General features: G+C 50.6%; 1 protein-coding gene across 10 annotated transcripts in view; it reads left to right on the top strand.

Annotated features, from left to right (window-relative positions):
- Cux1 (cut like homeobox 1) overlaps positions 1-22,516 on the top strand; it is a 308,986-nt gene that overhangs the window by 211,464 nt on the left and 75,006 nt on the right. For 5 of the 10 annotated variants that reach the window (XM_021651492.2, XM_060367899.1, XM_021651488.2 and 2 more), the window contains exons 9-11: positions 6,848-6,896; positions 12,934-13,038; positions 18,833-19,015. In XM_021651492.2, coding sequence (XP_021507167.1) covers positions 6,848-6,896; positions 12,934-13,038; positions 18,833-19,015 — 337 coding nt within the window. Of the gene's footprint in view, positions 1-6,847; positions 6,897-12,933; positions 13,039-18,826; positions 19,016-22,516 lie in introns of all 10 variants that reach the window. The other 5 variants (XM_021651491.2, XM_021651493.2, XM_021651484.2 and 2 more) reach the window with 1 other exon arrangement.

Genomic DNA, 22,516 nt, shown 5'->3' with positions numbered 1-22,516 from the left:
TGAATCACACAGTCCATTGAGGGAAGCCAAGCTGGGGCTGCTGTGGTGGCCTTGAAGCAGTGCTGCTTTCTAGCTTGCTCCTCGTGGCTTCCTCAGCCTGCCATCTTGGAGTGCCCAGGCACCAGGCGCCATCCCAATGGATTGAGCCCTAGCACATCGCAATAAAGAAAATGTCCTACAGGCTTATTTGTAGCCCTTTCAAGGGCAGTGTCTCAATTGAGTTTCCGTCCCTCAGATGCCTGTAGCTTAAATGCCAGGTTAAAGTAAAGCTAGCCGTTATCCAGCGGTGTGCACGCGTGTGTGTGTGTGTGTGTGTGTGTGTGTGTGTGTGTGTGTGTGTGTCTGGGGGGGGGGAGGCGTACATAATCACACATGTGAATGCTTATGTAGAGAGCAAATTCCATCCACCTTTGGTTTTTCTGAGACAGACTCCCCCTTTTTCCTGGAGCTTACCAGTTCATGTAACTAGATGGACAGTAGGTCCTATGATCTGCCTCCTTGATGGGATTACAAGTACCTGCTCCTGTGTCCAGCCCTTTTGTGCATTCAAGGCAAGTATCTTCTGGGTGAGTTTTTGTAGGTAAGAAGTAAGGGACACTGCAAGGGTACCCGAGGAGCCTTTGCTCTCCGTGTGCAGATAAGGGCTTGGTACCGTGAAAGGCCGTCCGCACGCTGACCAAGCCACTTCCAAACCTGCCCGGCTGACTCCTTGTTGCGGCTCCCCGCCCCCGCCTCCTGACTGACATTCTCTGCAGCTTACTGACTTTCTTGTTGTTGTGAGAAATATCTGACCACAGCACTTTGAGGAGGGAGGGTTGTTTCGCTCACACTTGGTGGGGAAGGCATGGCAGGAAGGCTGGAGAGTGAGCGGCTAGTCGCATCGGTCCTCAGGAAGCCTCAGGCGTGCTGCTGCCGCCTGCTCTCTTCTTTTTATCCAGTCCAGAAGCCCAGCCCACTCGTGCTCATGTTCTTCCTACCTCAGCATTATCGCGACAGCCCCTCACAGTCCACTCAGGCTTTTCTCCTGAGTGCTTCCAGACCTTGTCAGCTGGCAGTGCGAACCGTCACAGGCGGTTTCCAACTGCTGCTTGTCCTTGCCTTCCTCAGAGCCAGACTCCATCCATCCCTGCTCAACCCGTTCTTTCAGGCCCTGTCCTAAGTGTCTCAGAAGTTGTTAAAAATGACACAATGATAGTAACTAGGGGCTGCTGAGGTGGCTCAGCAGGCAAAGGCGCTTGGTGCCAAGCCTGAAGACCTGCGTTTCATTCCTGCAGTGCCTGCACAGTGTGAGGACAGCCTCCTGCAAGTCTCCTCTGCCTACAAGCATACAGATCCATACATACCAAAGTAAATATATAAAAACAATAATTAACTAAAGGGAAGTCCTGTAGCATTGCATAGGACATTCTCCGGATCACCCTGTGGAACTCTTAATAGGTAATCCGATGCATGTTCTATGTAGTTTTACACTATATTGCTTATCAAATGAGGACCAAACTTGAGGTACATATGAGGTTGATAGAGACATGGAATCTGCCAAAGTGGCCAGTGAAGACGTGGAGGACAGAGCACACTTCCTCTGGCATCACTGACGGCCGAGACGACGAGACTGCAGCAGCCTGGCGCTGGGCCGGACGGTGCCAGCACTTAGGAGGTTTGTGTGAAAGGAAATGCATGCCGTTTGGCATAGGTATAATTTCCTTCCCCTCAACCTTGACAGTGCCCTTTGAAGTTCATCATAGAAATGGTCTGTTAGCCTCAAGAGGACCCTGAAATGATGATGTGCAGGGAGACACCTGAATGAAATATACATATATATTCTGACCCTGAAGAACTGGAGTCAGGAAAGAGCATAAAACGGCACAGGCTAACAGACAGCGGATGCTGTGTTGTCTGTCGGTTCACACAAAGGTGAGCTGTGCCGAGCAGTCTGTGCAGTACTACAGATCTTAAACAGGAAAAATGTAGACATGCCAACCTCACGATCGTCAGGACCTTGGAAAGAGTGGCCAAGCATGGTGATACACCTGCAATCCCAGCACTCAGGGCTTGGAGTCAGGAGGCTTACAGTTTGAGGACAGCTTGGGCCACATGAGACCTTGTTTCAGAACAACTTAAAGATACCGTGACTTCACACTTGTAATCCCAGAGGCTGAGGCAGGAGGATTCTTGCGAGCCTGGTACTGCGTGAAGAGAAGTAGGCCAGGAAGGCTGTATTACAGTACTCTAGTCTGAAGAGGGAGGGAGGGAGGGAAGAACTGTCGAAGGTTAACTGTCATGCTAGGAAACTGTGCCATGGACCGTCATCGTCATCTCTGTCCTGGCAAGGCAGCAGGTGTGGCTGGGGGGGGCGGGGAGGTGTTGGCACACCCAGGCACTTACTAGGCACAGGTGATCTGGTGTGCTTGGTTTTATTGGCAAGTACTCTTCTGAGGGTGTGTCCTGGTTTGCTTCCTCGTGCTGTCACGAAACACTGCCCAAATCGGGAGGAAAGGGTGTATTTGGCTCACACCTCCAAGAGTGCCTGGGGAGGGGGCATCCGCAGTGGGCTGTGATGAATTCACCCTCCTGCATGAACCATTAATGGAGAAAATGCCCCACAGGCTTGCCTACAGGCCAATCAGATGGGGGCAATTGCTCAGGTGAGGTTCCCTTTTCCCAGGAGGCACAGCCAGCGTGATTCACCAAAACCCAGCCAAGCACTGCTTACAGGTGGGGCCCATCGTGTTGGGCCAGGCTGTGCTCCCGGCAGAACTCAGAACTTGGAATTGCGCTGAAATCCCAAGCTAGTGCAGCATTCCTCCATCCACGTAAGAGACCCCGCCTGAGATAACTTAGTTGTAACTAGTTGTATTCTCTTTGACCTAGAGAAAACTAAGAAACTAAGAACAGGCTTGTGTGTAGTCTCTTAAAGTGGTTATCTGTGGGACAGGGCTGGCTTAGACGGTGTAACTTCCTTGGTGTGCCCAGCACATGAACTCCGGGCTCCACAAACTGGATGTTACAGCACTCTTGTGAACGTCAGGGTTCTCTTCAGCTACCTCCTGAGTGTGAAGTCACGCTAGGCTATGTCAGAGCCTGTAACAAATTTATTAACGATAAAATGTGAGCATTGTGGCAAGCTTGTCCCCTCACGCCTGCTGCTGTTCCTGGGAATGATGGCCTCTCCCGGTCTGCATAACACCAGCAGGGCAGGGTTGTCACTCTCCTCGGTGTCCAGGAAAGCCGTGAGTGTCCTCACAGTGAAATAAGTGCACAGCTGCCGCTATCACATTCAGTATTTCAGTCAGGTCTGTGGCTGCTTAGCAGCCAGTTAGACTGACCCACCGATGAAAAACTCGGCTTCACTGTCAGGTATTGCTTCAAACAGCAGAGAAAGCACTTTCCTTGGGGGGGGGAGGTGGCACTTGATTTTGCTTTTTGTTGTTGTTTACTTATTTTGTGAGTATATGCAACATGGAGTTGTCCTGGGCCTGTGTGCAGGTCAGAGGGCAACTTTCGGGGGTCGTGTCTCCTCTGCTATGTGGATTTCTGGGTATCAAGCCAATGAGCCATCTCTAGGCCCAGCTCAGGACTAAGTTTCCATAGAGGATTTGAAATCTTTTGGTTGCATTTCTTAGGTATTAGGAATGCTTACAGCTCAGCAGTTAAGAACGCTTGCTGCTCTTGCAGAGGACTTGGGTTCAATTCCCAGCGTCTACGGGGCAGCTCACAATCACCTGTACTTACAGTTCCGGAGGATCCAACTCTTCTGGCCTCCTTAGGCACCAAGCACATGTGGCTCATATATGTACATGTAGGCAAAACACTACACACATAAAATAATTATTTAAAAAATAAAATAATTCTAATGACTTTTTTTTTTTTTTGAGAGTCTCACCATTTAGCTTAGACTGGACTCAAACTACTAAGTAACTAATATAGCCCAAGCTGATATCAAAACTCATCCTCCTGCCTCATCTTTCTCAGTGCTGGAATTACAGTTCTGCTCCACAATGTCTCATACATTTTCAGTGCTGAAGAAATACAGAGCTCTAAACCTTCCAGAATCTAAGGTCCACTCCCTATCCCCAAGCCCTGCTGTGGGTGGGCCGAGCCACTAGCAGCCCACCAACCTCCTGTGTTCTGGCCCCCTGTGCCTGGGGAGGAGTGCACAGGAGGTGCAGGCAGAGATGCAGGCTGCCCCCACGCTGCTTCTCCTGAGAATCCAAGGTGACCTCCAGGACGAGCAGTGAAAGGAGAGCAGACATGAGGTGGACTCCCCATAGCAAGGGCAGCAACGGGCGTGGAGAGTTTGTAACAGACACAGATAGAAAATGCTCATTGTCAGAGGGGCACGGCCAAAGACCAGTCAGAACAAGTTGAAGAACTTCCCACAAGACTGCAGGAAAGCACAAAGAAAGAGTCTGCAAGATGGCTCAGCAGGTAAAGGCACTTCCTGCACAAGCCTGGTGACCTAAGCTCAATTGCCAGAGCACTCATGAAGGTGACAGGAGAGCACATGCATGACTTGACATGTATTCATGCATGTACACATGTGGGCAGGCAAAGTGGGTCATTAGATAAAGGTGCCTGCCAGTGAGTGAGGGGCCTGGGTTCAATCCCTGGGACCCATGTGCTGAAAGGAAAGTATTCACTCCTTAAAGCTATCCTCTGATCTCCGTACCTACCACCATGGAAAAGTAGGTGTGCCCATCTCCCCTGGGCCGGTCAGAGTGGAAGACTGTCGGAAGTCTGAGGAGATGGCGCAGTTGCTAAAGTACTCGCTCTGCAAGCACGAGACCTGAGCTCAGTCCCAGAACCCACAGGAAAAACCAGGACCAACGAGGCGGGATCTGTCCTATGGCTCCAGCAGGCTGGCCAGCCCCAGGCCAGCGAGAGAGCTTGCCTCAAAAACTGATGCCTCCTAACAGGAGGCCGGCGGAGCTCACAAGTGCCCTGCTCCGTGTGGTGAGTTCCAGGCCAGCAGAAGGTACACAATGAAACCACATTTCAAAAGGAAAAGGAGTAGACAGCACTGCAGGCTGACCTCTGGCTTTCCCAGCAAGCACGCAGGTGAACATGTGTGTACATATAGGAGAAAAACATACAGGTTGAGTGACAGGGAAGACAGGACTGGGTATGCCTGCCATGTCCTGCCAGGTAGACTTGGAGCTTGTTGAGCAGAACTGAAGAAAGATGACACCACTCATGAAGGACTGTCCTGGAATACAAGGAGCTATGCTACATGGACACATTCAGCCTCTGCTCGCGCACCCAGGCCTGGTGAGCCAAGTATTTCTGGCCTTTTCTCCCAAACCTGCAATTTGCCTGCCCTGGGCTCCCTCATGGTAGGGCGTTGTCTTAGTTAGGCGCTCTGTTTCTCTGAAGAAACACCATGACCAAAAAGCAAGCTGGAGAGTAACTTGGACTTCCATATCACTGTTCATCATTGAAGGAAGTCAGGGCAGGAAACTGAGTCAGGAGCTGACACAGAGACAAGGAGGGTGCTGCTTACTGGCTGGCCCAGTGTGCTTTCTTATAGAACGCAGGGATGGCACCCCTCACAATGGGCCCTCCTCCATCAGCCACTAAGGAAGCACCTTACAGGCTTGCCTGCAGCCTGATCTTGTGCAGACGTTTTCCTATTTGAAGCTCCTTCCTCTCTGGTGACTTAGCTTGTGTCCGTCACAGGTGTGGGGCTGTGTGTTTACTCGGAGAGGAGTGCTTTCAAGCAAAGTAACTAAGACCTGCAATTGGGGGCTAGGTGGTAGGCTTGGCCCTTCACGCTACAGCCCACGTCTCCATCCTGCTACCCCTGCCCTAAGCACCCAGTGTCCTATAAGGGCCTTGCTGTCAGGGGCATTTTCCTAAGGGTGGACTTTCCCAGCAACTCCTTCCCTGGTCTGACAGACTACTGCTTATCCATCAGAGCTCAGCCTGTGCAGCGCCTCCTCTGGAGGCTCCTGATCCCTTCTCTAAGGAGGGTTCGCTGTCCCTCCTCCTGTTCTTCCAGAGCACACTGTCCACAGCTCCAGTCAAACCTCTAACAAGCCGTATTCTAAGCGCCTTCATCCTTATTTTTGAAACAGGGTCTCGTGGAGTCCAGGCTAGCCTTCGACTCAAAATGATTTGAGCTCTTGATCCGCCTGCTCCTACCTGTGGGCTACTGAGATCACAAGCATAGACCTCCATGCCCTGTTGTGTGGGTACCCTGTTGTGTGGGTGCTGAGGATGAACTCGGGGCTTCATGCATACCAGCCAAGTGCTCTACCAATTTGAGCCATATCCCGAGACTAATTTTTTGGCTCTGTCTGCCCAGCCTGAGTAAAACCCCTTCAGACACATGATGTCAACGAGGTGAATGAACAGCCTATTTTGGCACACATATGCAGCCCTGCACTGGAGAGGTAGCAAGAGGGTTAGGAGTCCAGAGTCGCCCTTGACTACTTAGGCAGTTTGAGGGCAGCCTTGGCTATGGGAGGCCCCGTCTCAGCAGTAAGCTGGTTAATTAAGGTCTGGTGATGTGCTCGTGGGTAAAATTGCTTGTTATGTATGTCTGAAGGCCTCAGTTTGATCCTTGGAGGAAGAGAACCAACTTCTGAAAGTTGTCCTCAGCACTATGGCAGGGATAGAACACACAATAATAGTAAGTAAATAGTGAAGAAAGCTAGCAAGTGCGCTGCGTGGGACCTGTCTGCCTTGTCCTGTTGAGTGCTGTGACCCCTAGAGGTTGGTCTGGTCCTCCCCACCCTAATCCAGAGCCTCGACCTCTCTTCCTGTGGATATGGTCCTTTCGCTTCAGTTTGGGTCACTTCAGTGCCTCCACCTCGGTGGTGATTAACCTTTCTCCCTCTCGTTTCCCCAGGGCTGACGAGATCGAGATGATCATGACTGACCTTGAGCGAGCCAACCAGGTAGGCCATTGAGAACCTTCAGCACGAAACACCAGAGCGCACCATTTCAGTTGTCTTGGGAGACACCTCACACCAGGATGGGGTGGAGGTCACTGTGGATCTGTTTTCATGGCATCATGAGGAGTTAGAAATAATCCACAGAACTATTCCTGAGAGAATATTGGGTTCAGCCACAGTGTCTGAGAGGTACTCACTCTTCTGCTCCCTTATCTCCTCCAGCACATCTCTTCCAGGAGTGTCCAGACCTGGGCTCACAGGCCACATGCATCTCAGAATAGCCATGAATGAGGCCCAACACAAAAGCATAAACTTATTAGAACACTGGGAAGTTGACTGGCTACTGCTCAGTGCCCAGTCATGAACAGTGAAGACAACAGTGTCTTCCCAGTGACGGAAGGCTGAGTGTGTCTGATGCCACAGCCCCAACCATCCACTGCAATAGAATTGCCTGTCATCTCCTAGCAGGCTCTAGCGGACAGTTCATCTCGGCTGACACCCAGTTACCAGACACACCTTTCAGGAAACACACAGCACATGCCCCAAGCACTCACTCTCCATAAACCTACCTGTTTTTCACAATCCCTGCAGGCCGGTAAAACATTTTGCTTTCACAGCTGGTGCTTCTGGCTATGGAAGTGATAATGACCTCCACTTCTGATTGCCATGCTTCCACCTTCCGTGTGCTAGAGTGACAAGTGTGTACCACCACAGCTGGTGAAAGCTAGGAAGCTCTCAGCCAACCAGCAGAGCTGTATTCCCAGGCAGGCTCCATGGAGTCTTAGAGGAGAAACCGTTAAAGCAGAAATTAGTTTCTCAGCCCAGAAGGACATGACCTTTGGCCTCTGCCCACTCAATTTTACAGCTGGATAGTCATAGACACCAGAAGTTTTGGATCTTGAGGTCACCTCAGCCAGTGAGGTTAAGGCTCTCTGTGAAACGAAAAGCCTCCCAGAATCCCTTCAGCCCCTCTGGAATTCCCTGAGCACCTGGAGTTCTAGGCACTGGTCCCCAAGACTCACACCAACATTCAGGGGAAAGCAGTGTCCACGTTTTCCCTGATAAAAGCCACCTGAAGCCTGAGCAGCAAACTGCATAGGAGGGAGTGACGGAGTGAGTGGCTCTGTTGTTCCCTTAGGAGAACAGGGTGGGGCCAGGGGCCAGTGTGCTGTAGGCCTTTCCCAAGGTCCGGGGCCTGGCCAAAAAAGGGGCCTTTTGTGGCACTGGTCACCTGAGGTCTCAGGTAGTCTTCACCACCCTAGTACTAGTCAGAATGGTGGTCCATTCTGGACTGTTCCATACAAGGTCTATCTAAGCACATTGCCAGACCCACATCCCGTCACCGCCCAGCCTCCTCCTGAGATCCACGTGGTCGGGATTCTTGCTTTATAAATAGGGAAACAGACAGTGCCTGGTCTACCGATGAGCTGAGACAAAAGTCCAGAAGTCTTAAGGTTGTCTTGACTCATTCGTTGGGGGATGGTTTGTTTCTTGGTTGGTTTTGGACTGTTTGTTTGGGGTGTTGTTTTGCTTCTGTTTGGTTTATAAGTTGAGTGCAGACTTGGCTCATGTGAACTTTGTAGGTGACACCATTGTGTTACAGGGTTAAAGGGTAGGTGCCCTTGGTACAGCATCTGAAAAGGGAATAAGGAAGCCCAGAAGGCTGCCTAGCTGAGTCTCAAGGGGAAAGATCAGAAAAAAGAAATAAGTCTACAGGGCAAACACTGGAGTTGGCGTCAGAAGAAAGCTATGCTAAATGTGGGCAGCAGCTGGAGAGTGGCCTGATGGGCCAGGGCCCGGCAGGTTAGCAGGAGAGAGGCTTTATCCTGAGAGTGGACATACAGGGAGGATGGAGATCTGGGTTTCTAGTCAATTAAAAGGCAGCTTATCTGGAGAGATAGTTTAGCACATAGTTCTGGCACAGAAGACCCACGCTGGGGTCTTGGCACCCATACTGGGCAGTTCCTGGGGATCAGGTGCCCTCTTCTGAGCTCTCAGAGCACCTGCACTCACACTTCCATGTACCCACTCACGTGCACAAAATTAAAAATATAGCAAATCTTTAAAAGTTCATTCAGAACAAATAAAAGGAATCACCGTAAAGAAAGCTGTGCTAGGGAATGGAAACGGGAAGGTCAGAGGCTGGGAGAGCAGGCCGGGGTGCCAGGGCCGCGGAAGCCGGTGGGGCTGGACAGGAAATGGCACCCAGGGAAACAAGGCAGAGGGGGACTGAGCAGGAACAGGGCTGCACACAGCCAGTGACTGCCAGAGGTGTGCCGAGTACATCTGCACCAGGGCCCTGCCCAGAGGGAGCAGTTTGCTCCTTCACTGACCATTAGTGTTGGTTTTGCCCTCAGCTTACTGCAGGCATTCTGCTGTTCCACTGCTCAGAGAGTCTGTCTACCCAGGGAACCAGGGAACCAGGCTTCTACTGAGGCAGGGCTGTCTTCTTGACACATCTGTGACCAACTTCCAGGACTTGCATTAGTAGTTATCGTCCTTTGGAATACTTAGCTGGCTGTGCAAAGGGAAGATTCTGGACTCCTGGAATTTCTTGATAAATAAACTTAGCTTGGCACATCAAAGAGCACAGAGGAACTACGTCTTCCCTGTGTGGGCTGCCAGCTGTGCCTCTCCCTGCTTCCCTTCCAGAGCAGCTCTGATTCCCAATACAAAGCCACAGCAGTGGGGCTAGAGGAAGCTATTTAAACCAAATTGTTCTCCTATTAACCTGGCTGACAATTATGGAGCAGGACAGTGTGAAAGACCCCTTGTGCTATGGTTAGAGCACGCTTGCTTATTGGTGTGTGTTGGTTTTTGAGAAGGAGTCTCATAGCTAAGCTGGTCAGATTTCACTCTGCCTCTGAGGATGACCCACCTACTGTGTGCTGGAATTATAGCACATGCTGCTATGCAGTCATGCAGTGCTGGGGTCAGACCTCAGGGTGTAGTGCAGGCGAGGCAGGCGCCCCACCATCTGAGGTGCCTCTGCAGGCCTGGAAAGCACATCTTAACTGCCCCCAAGCAGAAGGAGCCAAGTGCTGAGAGCCTGCGCTCCTTACAGAGGGTGGAAAGAGCTCCGCAGCACATGACATTCTGCCAAGGTTTTATGTGTTAATGAAGCAGGGCACTTGCTTTAGACTCAGGACACCCAAGTCACAATTCTAGACTTGGCATTCTTCTACCCACCCTGACTTAGCAAGTTCCCTGCTGTCTTTGTTCTCTGTTGTTTAAGGGAGGAGTTTACTTCACCTTGCAAGTCACAGTTCAGGAACTCAAGACAGGGACCTGGAGGCAGGAACTGCAGCAGAGGCACTGGGGACACTGCTGACTACTTTACTCTCCATACCTTGCTCGGCTGCTTTCTTACAGCTCCCAGGACCACAGTCCCAGAACTGGCACCACCCACAGTGGGCTGGACCCTCCCACGTCAATCATTATTGAATAAAGTGCCCCACAGGCTCACCTAAAGGCACGTTGATGGAGGCGTTTTCTCAGCTGGTTCCTCTTCCCAGAGAACTCCAGCTTGTGTCAGGTAGACGAAAACAAACACCACCTTAACAGCAGGCCTCCAGCACCCAGTTGTCTCCATCCATGGGCCGGGAACGGATCACTCTACACTCCCATTCATTCAATTGGCCCTTGTGCCCTGCTCTTGGATGGGGATGTGGACATCATGCTGGCACCATAGACCAAGTCCAGGCCCTCTCCATGGGGCCAGGCACATGGACAACAGGGTTTGGCCTTCCTTGGCTTGGCCCTGTCTTACATTCAGGCCCCAGGGCGCACAGGGAGCACCTTGGTGGCACTGAGAAGTATTGCAGTTTTCTATAGTCCTGCTACTCACAGATCAGCGGTGTTAATGTATGTGAATTGCCATGCTGGCCTTCGGTAGCCAGGGTGACTCTGAAATGACCCACCACCTGGGCCATCCCCAGCTCTGATAGTTCCAGGAGCTACCAGCGTGCCACTGTGCCAATGCTGCCTGTTCACAGCTTTCCGAACTTCTTCCCTAGTCGGTGAAGAAGTACTTTTCCCCATCCAAGAGACTAGGAAATTTGTCAAGTGATACGTTATTCCTGGCAGAGCTGTGGGACTGTGTGCTTGAAGGTCTGCCTCACTAATTATAGAAGGATGTGCTTTTCAGTCATGTGTCTGGAAAAACAGCTTTTGTCCACTTCTTATAAGGCTGAAGCAGAAGGACAGAAGTTCAAGACCAGCTGAGGCAACTTAGCTTGGAAGAACCTGTTTCAAAATAAAAAGGAAAAAGAAAGCAAGGGATTTGTGTCAGAGCCTGTCCAGAGCTCCCAGTCATGAGCTGAGAATGGGACTCATTGGATAGTTAGCATGAAGCGGACATTTCTCTCTCCATCCTTGTCGTATTACCAAAACCTTTTCCTGACAGTTGGTTCTGTGGTCCCTTTGGTTCTAGATTCTATCTGGAGTGAGACTGTGTCTGGAAACACTTGGGCATAGGTGTGGCGGCTTGAGGGCCGTTCCCTAATCCCTCCAAGAAGCAGGCCAGCTGGCTACCAGCCCTGCCCTGGGCAGATAAACCGGCCTTAGTAAGGAAGATTCTAACTCCTGTGTGGCCTCGCTGCTGCCACATCAAAGCACCCTGGCTGCCCACTGCACCAGATTAGCCAGCGGGCACAAAAACAAGCTCGTGCGTTTTTTCACTTTGTAACTTCTCCCGTGGTAACTGGGGAAACAGTCCTTCTCAGCCAGCTCTCCTGATTTGTTTTGTGGGTAACTTTCTGACTTGGTTTTTGAGACAGGATTTCCCAGTGTAGTTTAGGCTGGCCTTGAACTCACTATATCGCCAACCTGGCTTTGAAATCACTGTGTAACTCAGGTGACTCTACTCACTGTGTTGCCAGGCCTAAAACCCACTGTGCGGCCTGTGCTGTCCTCCTCACACTCAGAACCCTGCTCCCTGCCTTCCTCGTTGACTTGTTTCTGATGACAGAACAGAACTCGCTGAGGGTATAGAAGGCGGCACGTCACTCCCGGTCCACGTCCTGGCGTCGTGTGCTGCCATTGCCCACCTGTCTTAGTTTTATGTCTTAGTCATCATAATGAGACCTGGGTAGGTCTGTAGAGAAACTTCTCCCACATCCATTGCGATGGTGAACCCCTGAGGGTGTGGTGTGTGAGTGGGCACAATGTTTGCATTCTTCAGATGAGAAGGTAGAGACCCCGGGACCATAGGTGGCTGTCCCTGCTGCCTCTATTCCCAGATGGCCTCCTGGGTGCTATGGGCTAGAATGGCCTCCTCAGTGGCAAGGCTGAATTTACAGCAGCCATGGCTTTCTCATCTAGGGTCCTAGACAAACCTCAGAAGGTTCCACCATTCCTGTTAGGTTCCATCCCAGCACCAATTTGGCCCCACTCACAGCTGACCCAGAGTAGTCTGGCTAGCTTACAAATGCCAACATTTGCAAGTATTCCCCCATGAAGGGTTAACTGCGGAACCAACTCACCCCTCACAAAAGAAGCCACATTTCTGCAGTCCACTTATGGACATGCACAGTGGAAGAAAACAACCACAACATTGTGCGGGGGGAGAAGAGAATGGCCAGAGTGTCTTTAATTCAGTGTTTACCCATGAGAATGACTCCCAGGAGTAACCCCGTGATAAAGTCTCTTCGGTCCATGAGAAAGAAAAGAAATTGAATCAGAAGACTCTATTTCCACCGGTATTTATTCAGTCTGGGAAACGCAATGGGCCGGAGCATTAATACCAGCAGGGGATTCCTTGCTCCTAGCGTTAAATTACTGTCATAATCGCTCAATTATTTCTTCCTTGTACTGTTTAAAATAAAAATCCATCACATTCTAGGGTGTATGTCTGTGTGTGTGTGTGTGTGTGTGTGTGTGTGTGTGTGTGTGTGTGTGTTTCCCTAGCATTTATTAGGTTGAGTGTTTAGGAAAATCAATTACAGTCAGTCAGGCATGAATTGATGAATGTTGTTATAATAATTGTCAGCTGTTAAACCAAATGTACATTCTTCTCTTTGCCCCTTTTCGTTTTCTTCAGAGGGCAGAGGTGGCACAGAGAGAGGCAGAGACTTTGAGGGAACAGCTCTCCTCAGCCAACCACTCTCTCCAGCTGGCCTCGAAGATCCAGAAGGCTCCAGATGTGGTGGGTACCCTGGCCCTGCCCCGCCCTCCCCATGTCACTCCTGCTTTCAACCCTTCCTTTTGGAGTAACAGTTGGAGCAGAAATGATTGTTTGGTGGGCGCATTCATTACTTTTCTCATTGCTGCAACAAGATACCTGACACAGAGGCAGGAAGGATGGAAGGAAGGATGGGTTTATTATGGCTTATGGTTCAAGGGTACAGTCCATCACAGCAGGAAGGGCAGGCAGCAGGAGTGTGTGACAGCTTCCCACAGCAGGGCAGGGTGCAGAGATCATTGCTGCTGCTTAGCCGGCTTCTCCTTGTTATCAACTCCAGGCCCCAGCCTTGGGTGCTACCCCTAGTGAGGACCCGCCTCAACCAACCCACTCTCACAACTCGCTCACGGGCATGCCCAGTGGCCGGGTACATGGTGACTCTAGGCCCTGACAGGCGCTAACCACACAGTTGTGAACTCTTAGCGGCTTGGACTGTAACTTGCATGGGTTGAAGGAAAAGCTTTGCCAATGGTACATAGGTGCCCTGTGGTTGGTGCCATGGGACCTCAGGATGTATGGACATGTGCTGTGCTGTGCTGAGTGGAGGCCAGGCGGGACCAGATCAGAAAGGAGAGCCTCCCTAGAGCCTTACAGGAAAGTCAGGGCTGCTCTTCCAAAGGGGCCCAGATAGCACCTACCTGAACTTCCTGGGACCTCATCTGAGAGGTGCAGACACCCAGGAAAAGAATGGGACCGGGTGGCCAGAAACTTTTGTCTTTTCCCTGTTTCCTTTTTGCTTTCATTTATTTGTGTTGACCGTGTAGGAGTAGTTTCACATGTGTGAGGGTCAAAGGACAACTTGCAGGGTCAGCTTTCTTTCTTCACCACCTGGGCTCTGGGATCTAACGTGGGTCATCGGGCTCACACAGCTTTCATTCACGGAGCCGTCTCATCAGCACTGCTTTCTTTTTGCATTTTGTTTTCATTTTTTAGACAAAAATCTCACTATATGGGCTCAGGTTAACCTCTATTTGGTGATCCTCATGCCTCAGCCTCCTGAGTCCTGGGATGAAATGAGTACAATAACAAGCCCAGTCCCACGTGACTTTACTCATGTTAACATGACTGTTGAGGTTTGGGCAAGGTAACCCTGAATGAGGAGGTTCCAGGTGACTTCGGTGACCTTGGGTAGCTGGCCCCGGGGACAGCGTAGCACAGTGGCTGAGACTTAGTTCAGACCCCAGCTCTGCGGTGTCTGAGCTGGGGCAGACTCCCATCTTCCTGTGTATCTGTAAAAAAGATTGTAGCTGGGTACAATGTCAAACACGTGATCCCAGTGGAACAGGAAGATAAGGAGTTCAAGGTCTTTTTCAGCTACATGGCAACTTCAAGACCAGCCTGAGCTATATGAAACCCAAACTCAAATGAGAGGGAGAGAAAAACAAAAACTCAGAACTGGCAGGATTGCTCAGGCTAGGCTACATAGCAATAAGACCCTGTCTCAAAAATAGTGCTAATACAGCGTGTCCTGACCATGTTAGAGTGTGGTAGGAATGTTCTCAGACAGGAGACTGTTAGGTCCTTCATGCTTCAGGGACACACCGACTAGTTTGCTCTGAAATGTGTCCTTTATTCTTCCTTACCCAGGTGTATGTGTCCCAGGACGGCACCCAAGCAGAGGCAGGCCCTAGAGCCAGGGCCCGCAGCTTCCCAGCTTCCGTGGCCGCCCTGGTCAGGAGGAAGCCATTCATCCTAACTTGTCTAACAGGACCTCTGAGCTAAATATTTGGATTTCAAAGAGTCCTGGCACCTTAGTGGGCCACAGCAAACCCAAACATTCCAGAAGGAAATGAATGTTTTTGCAGGTCGAGTCAGTTGTGGGGCCTAGGGTGGCTCCCACACTTCATCATGGGCTAAATGCGGCGCTGAGCTGGCCCGCCTTCAGTGTCCCAGATGTAGCAAGCCAGGCCTTCCCTATCTGTGCCTTCCCACGGAGGCCACCACAGGCATAGAGCCAACAGGAAAAAATGGGCTCTTGGGCTTGGCTGGCAGAACTCAGCTGGAAAGAGTAGAATCCATAGCTTCAGCCAAAGCCAGAACCAATGCACTGAATGTCTCACGGAACCATGATTCTAGCAGACTAGAGGGAAGGGAGGCTTGTCACATGAGCAAGAGGCACCCTCATAAATGCCAAGCACTCCATAGGCCCCTTTCCCTCCATCCATCTACCTGCCAGTCTTTGTGGACACTGAGCAAGACAGGGTGCTTAAAAGAGTGCTCATGAACTGTCTGTCCTAGTTGAAGGTTCAGTCGCTTTAGAGCCTGTCAGAACTGAAAGACTGGGAGGTGAGGCAAATGTCACTGATACACCCAGCTGGCCTTGCTCTCCAAGTGGAGACAGGGCCTGAGGTACAGCATGAAAGAAGCCAGGCTGAACCCCACACTGCTCCTGGTGCAAGGAAGAAACTGACAGCTAGCCTGGACCTACCCTCATTCTGTTCCCTTTGTTTGTATATTTCCTTTCTCCATTGCATCTGTGTCTCTCCCACTCTTAGCCTCTGAAATGACAGTCCCAGCATTATTGCCCAGACTCAAACCTTTCACTCCGCCTCAACTCTGTTCTTTCATTTCATTGTATCCCACCATGGGACCAACAGGAGCTGCCATGTGTAGGAGACAGAGATGAACCAAAAAGCAGGTTGTTTGGGAAATGTTTTATATTGCCTTTGACTTTTGTAGGACAACGATGCTTTCAGGTCAGCTTGAATGAGAACTTTGTAGCTCTGGTACCTGAGCATCAGGTGATAGACTCTGGGTTCACCAAGCACTTTATGTAAATAAGACTGTTTGACCTGATACCTTAATGTGGGCTTGTTGGGCCTGGACCATCTTTGGCTGATTTTATAGAACCCTTGAAGCAATGTTTGCAGTTGGTGTCCTTCAGAATGGAATGGGTCAGACCTGTTAGGCGTACATGATTCACACTGCTCCTGCCACTAGGCTGACCTCTGGTCAGAGGTCTCATAAGGCAGCCCAAATGTAGCTAACTGAACTCCTAATCCTCCTGCCTCTGCTTCCTGAATGCTGGTGCTGTGGGTGTGCCCACACCCACTGGCCATTTCTCTTACATGTCCCCTTCCCTGCTCCACGGCAAGGCTTTGCAAAATCAGTGGCAAAACTTTTGTGTTTCAAAGTTGTCATTCTGCTGTAAGCTGATAGAGCTTTGGTGGGGGGCAGTTGGTTTGTTTTTAGGGGAGGGGGCTGGGGAAGGTTCGAGACAAGGTTTCTCTGTGTAGCCCTGACTGTCCTGGACTTGCTTTGTAGGCCAGGCTGTCCTCAGACTAACAGAGATCCACCTGCCTCTGCCTCCCCATTGCTGATGACAGGTACCCACCACACCTAGCTTAAACTGGTAGTTTAAGACAGTAAGAACTCACCAGCGTGCCAAATGGTTCCAGAGTCTCTTCACCCACCTGCCGTTCCTGGGCTTGCCTCCCAGGCACCAGCTCACGGAGACAGGCATCTTTTGAGGTACATGCTGAACAGAATGGTGTAGGTAGACTGTGCCCTGGGGACAAGCCAGTAAGGATACCTAGGAGCCCAGCAGCAGAGGTCAGAAAATGAATTACTATTTACAGCAGGGCTGGGGTCAGAGACAGGAAATAGAGCTCACACAGCTAAAGAACCAGAGGCCCTGCCTGACACATGTATCTTCACAGGCTTCAATAGAAAAAAACCCGACTTTCCCAGGATGGAGTTGTTAGGAAGTCACTTCCCTCAGTAACTGTCTGCCCCCACGTGTGCCCTGTGCCCTGTGACAAGCACCTTGGGCACATACTAGACAAAACCAAGATGAAGGAACACACTTTGTCCTCTACTTCTGTGTGTGTGAGAGAGGTTGGCAACTGTTTTTTGTCTAGGACAGTCAAGGTACACTCCAGGTCCCATCCACTTCAGTCATGCCCAGATGTGTCTACTTTGCAGAAAAGCCTCTGGGATTATCCAGGAGCAATTTCTACTTTTTTTAAAATGTATTTTCTTTGGTGTTTGGGTACAGGAAATCACTCTGTATCCCAGGCTCATAAACTCTCCATCCTCCTGCATCAGTCTTCCATGTGCTGGGATCACATGTGTGTACCACCACACAAGGCTCAGAGATTACCGTTACAGCTTGCTGAGAGCACTGCTTGAGTCATTGAAAAACCAAGTTACAGACTGGGCTTTTGCTCATTTTTGTATACCTTTCTGGTTTACGTGTTTTCTGCACAGCATTTTGGGGGCGATAGGAGCATTGTTTTGTACGTGTGTTTTGTTTTGTTTTTATGTATGTGGGTACTTTGTCTGCATGTATACCTGCGCAGTACGGCAGTGTCTGGTGCCAGTGAAGGCTGGAATTGGACATTGGATCCCCTGTGGGGTTACAGGTGCTTGTGGACCACCGTCTAAGTCCTAGGAACCGAGCCTGGATCCTCTGGAGGAGAAGCCAGGGCTCTTAACTACTGAGTGACCTCTTCAGCCCCTTTTCAATGTTTTTTCAACGTGGTATCTTATTTTTATGTGTGTGGGTGTTTTGCCCGCGTGTCTGCCTGTGCTCCGTGTGCACACAGCACTTATGAAGGCCAGAAGAGGGCACTGTATGCCCTGGGACTGGACTTAAAAGATGGTTGAGAGCTTTCCGTGTGGATGCTGGGAAACAAACCTGGGTCCTCTGGGATAGCGGCCAAGTGCTCTTGACCACTGAGCCATCTGAGACAGTGTTGACAAATACTCGGCCAGAGTGATGGCTCACCAGGTAAAGGCTCTTGCTGCCAAGCCTGACACTCTGAAAACTTGTCCTCTGACCTACATACACACACAAACACACACACGCACAGCAGCACACAGCATGAGGCACAGGAGGTAGATGAATAAGCAAAGAACCCACCTGTGTGTATATTCTTTGTCTTTAAACTCTTTCTGCCGGTCCAGACTGGTGTTGCACACCTAGAATCCCAGCACTTGGAAGGTAAATACAGGATGATTAGGAGTTCAAAGCCAGCCTCCCTACGTAGCAAGTCCAGCCTGAGGTATGTGAGAGCTAGCCTCATTAAACCAAAAAACAAAAGAAAAATGTTGGGAGTCAGTTGCCTAATAACATACTTGTAGATAAGAGGGCACTGGATCCTAGGATTAAAAAAAAAGTTTAAGTGTTTCTACAAAGCTCTAGGTGCTGTGTGTCCTCTGAGCCTCCCTCATTGCTGTTCCTTTGGCTGGAACTCCTTTCTCCAGAAAACATCTCACACCCTTCAGGTCTATGCTCACATATCCACACCCCATTGAGACTTTCTTGGACCAATCTACTAAAAGTCGGAGCCTTTGTATGTACATCCTTAATCCCAGCTCTCTGAGTTCCAGGCTAGCCCAAGTTTGCATGTTAAGACCCTGACACTGGATAAATATTGAGGCTTTCTGACTACCTCTGTTACCCTCCCTGCTTTCAGTTTTCTGTGGTCCTTGATACCGCCTCACATGTCACAAACCAGTGTTATTTCAAAAGTATGTCTAACTCATTCTTCCCCTCTAGACTGAACCACATAAAACGGGCTTGTGTTCAGTTGCCACATGCCTAGTACAAGGTAGATTCTGAGAAAATACTTGCCCAAGTAACAGATCCAGGTGACAGCCGTGCAAAGGCAGAAGGTCTTGTCCAGCCCTGACCCCTGCTGGGTACACCCTCATATCTGTGTGGCTTGTGCTTCAGCTGCAGTCAGGCAGGGCCCAAAGCTCCTTCCCCCGAGCCCGTGCTGTTTCGTCATTGCTGTCTTCCCCCCAGGAGCAGGCCACAGAGGTGCTGACCCGATCCAGCCTGGAAGTGGAGTTGGCTGCCAAAGAGCGGGAGATCGCCCAGCTGGTGGACGATGTGCAGCGGCTCCAGGCCAGCCTCACCAAGCTGCGGGAGAACTCCGCCAGCCAGATCTCGCAGCTGGAGCAGCAGCTGAGCGCCAAGAACAGCACACTCAAAGTAAGGGCGTGGATGGGACATGAGTGTGCGTGAGGTGGGGTTAGCAAACTGGCGCTCAACAATAAGCGTGGCAACCTTGAACCCATGTCAGTTTTGAGCAAAGTCCTAGCTCCCTGGAACAGAGAAACTGAGTCTGACCTCCACTGCCCATCACCCCTGGCATTTCATTCTCAGTGTACCCCTCCCCTCCTGCAGAGAGGCCCCTGGTACTGGGCAGATACCTGCCTGCTCCCGTCTGCCCATTGCCCCTCTTCACCCGCTGAGACCTCCCAAGATTGCCACCTGGCACTCCTGGGCTCTCCTGTGGAGGGTGTGGTGGCCAGTCTCACAGTGAAGGCCATCTCCGTAGGCTTGTGTCCTTAACAGAGCCCTGCTGGGCATTCCCCCTTCTTCCTGTACAGGGCCCCAGCTCACAAAACTCCAGACAGCCGGGATCCACAGAAGACCTGTCTGAGCCCTGTAAGCTGACAGCCACTTCCTTGCCTCCCCAGAGTGTACTGGAGCCCAGTGGCCTGGGACTCAGGGTTGCCTCACCCATAGAGCCCTATGCTGTCCCTTCTGTCCCAGATGGACTTCTGGGCCAGTGAGCAGACACTGGCTTCTAAGTCCTCTTAAGACCTTGTCCCTAACGCAGATCCCAGAACCTTTTACATGTACTAAATGATAGTAATTTACACTTCACATTCCAGTCGAATCAAGTGTAGTTTAAAGACAGTTCTGGAATCCTAGATTGGTAGGTATCAGGGCCAGGAGGGACTTCTGGGAGGTGTGTTTGGCAGACTAAGGAGGCGAGACCAGCACCAGAGCAGGGCTCTGGCCAGGCTGGGAGCCTCCTGCCTTCCCCCAGGATTGTCACCCGAGGGTTACCTGCCCTTAGTGACTGCCTGTGGCAGTAAATGAAGCAAGCCTAGCTAACTATGAAAAATGGTAGAGGCTAGGTTGAGATGGTTCAGGGGTAAAGAGCACTTGCTATGCAAGCATGAAGACCTGAGTTCAAATCCCCAGCACCCATGAAAACACCCTGGCATGGTTAGACATGTGCCTATAACCCCTATTGCTGTGAGGAGCAGAGACAAGAGGATTGCTGGGACTTTCTGGCTGTCAGCCTATGTTTGCCTCAGTGAGAGACTGTCTCAGGGGAATATGGCAGAGAATGAAGAGCAGGACAATCAGTGTCCTCTTTCCATCTGTACACACACACACACACGTGTATGTATGTGGACTAAAACATGAACCTGTACTCCCAGCCATTGGAAAGGCTGAGGTGGCAGGAGGGCCTGGGAGTTTCAGGCCGCCCTTGACTGCTACAAGGGGAAGGAGGGGAGGCCAGCTGTTTGCTTACAGGAAGTGATTCTAGTGGAGCGTGGTGGTCCTTACCGTCCCAGCTCTTAGAGAACAGCCTGCGAGGTCTAGACTGACCGAGGCTCCACTCAATTCCATGTTGTGCTTTGAGACAGAGTCCTAATGGGGACCCGGTAACAAAGTGGGCGCAGCTGCCGGCCGGTGAGCCCTGGTGTCTGCCTGTTCTACCTCCTGCACTAGGATCAAAGGCGTGCCAGCCAGCATGCCCAGCTTTCTTACGTGGCTTTCGAGTCCTCACACTTATGCTGCAGGCGCTTCACTGACTGAGCCATCTCGTCTACAGGCGCTTCACTGACTGAGCCATCTCGTCTCCCCAGCCTTTTTTTTTTTTTTCCTGATACATGGATGATGCCAGCGACACCACAGTTCTGCCAGGCTAGCTTCTCCTCTGCTTCTTTGGCAGAAATCTCTTCCACTTGCTCAGAGAGTACCTGTGCCCAGGTGTCCCTGAGGAGGAGGCCCTGGGCTTGCGTAGGTGGCCAGCATTTCCTCCTGTCAGCTTGCCGGCCGGCAAGGGTGAGGGAGGACTCAGGTTGCTGTCTCTGCCTGGTGTGGTTAGGCATCATCATCACGGCTGACGGTGGCGGCCGCATTTGGCCATGTGTTTGTGTCTCCTCCGTCCCGCTCAGGGCTTGACTCAAACGTCCTGTCCGTGGCTCTGGCAGAGCTACAAGCTGTCAGCCCTCCAGTTCTCCTGCAGAGCGATTCCTTCTAAATCAGTTAAGGCTCTAATTCTTGCCTTTACACACACACGAAATGAAACAGAGTTGCACAAATTAATGTTCTTATCATGTCTTCAGGGAATTCTTTAATACTGCACAGTTAATGAAACAGTCCCACAATGCTTCTTTCCAAAATCACCCTTCCCTTCCCTTCGTCTAATCTAATAATCAAAACATATCCTCTAGTAACGAGACTTCTGATTTTAATTATCTTAACCCCTTGTTGCCAAGAATAAAGATGGCTCCTGTACATATCAAAGCCAAACACAGAAGGCCTCAGAGGCCACCAGATGGCCACATCCCCCTCCTATACCCTACAGGGGTAAGGTTGATTGAATGGGGTATCTTCTCAGAGTTTGCTTTTTTATTTTGAGTGTGTGTGTGTGTGTGTGTGTGTGTGTTTAAGACAGGATTTTACTAGATAGCCTTGGCTGGCCTGGAGTGCCAAGTAGACTAGGCTGGCTTTGAACTCACAAATAGATACCCACTTCAGCCTCCTAAATGCTGAGATTAAAGGTATGTGCCACTATGTTCTGCTATAGCTTCTTTTTTTTTTTTTTTTTAACGTGCATAATTTATAGTCTTTCACTTAAACTAAATGTAGACACAGTCATTAGGGAGATATTGTAGGGATAAAGGCCTGTCACCCTCTCAGCCTATCACCTGATGCTTCTACTGTGAGGAGCCCTGACCTTACAATCACAGCTCCTGTAACACCACAAGCTACAAAATCACGGTTTGTTTTACCCTACTGTGCCTTTCTCCTTCTCCTCCTCTTTCTTTTTTCAGACAGGGTACCAGGTACCAACTTGGCCTGGGATTCACTGTGTGGCCAGGGCTGGCCTTGAATTCCTGATCCTCCTGCCTCAGCCTCCCAAGGGCATGCATCACCACACCCATTTATTGTGGGTTTTTCTTTCCAGTTTCTCTTTTCTTCATCACCTTTTTATTTTTTCCTTCCTGGACCATATTTCTTCAGCTTTAGGGGCATTCCAGAATATGTGCTGGGGGCCTGGGGTTGGGGTGCGGCCTGGGAGGCGCCCTGGGAACAGTCACTTCGAGAGCAAATCATAAGCAACGGAGGCCTTCCTAGTTGAAACAGGGTTCTCATGCATCACTGGTCTCGCTCGATCTGTAGCCGATGATGGCCTCGAACATCTGCCCCACCTCTGCTTGCTAAGATGACAAGCATACTTCACTGTGCCCTGCTCATGTGCTAGGGATGGATCCCGAGGTCTCTCCACCAGATGAGCCACACCCCAGCACATAGACTGAGTCTTCATCCTGATGAGATTGTTGGGTTTTTTCACCAACAGAATTTGCTGGTGCTGTCTGTAATTGAGCAGCCCAGGAAACTCATTAATTGCTCCTCCTGCACCAGCATGTTGAAACTGTCCCATCCTTCCTCCACCATGAG

The sequence above is a fragment of the Meriones unguiculatus genome, chromosome 15, assembly GCF_030254825.1.
Source record: "Meriones unguiculatus strain TT.TT164.6M chromosome 15, Bangor_MerUng_6.1, whole genome shotgun sequence".
NCBI lineage: Eukaryota > Metazoa > Chordata > Mammalia > Rodentia > Muridae > Meriones > Meriones unguiculatus.
Note: the sequence above shows the minus strand (reverse complement) of the source record. Positions and strands in the feature narration are given on the sequence as shown.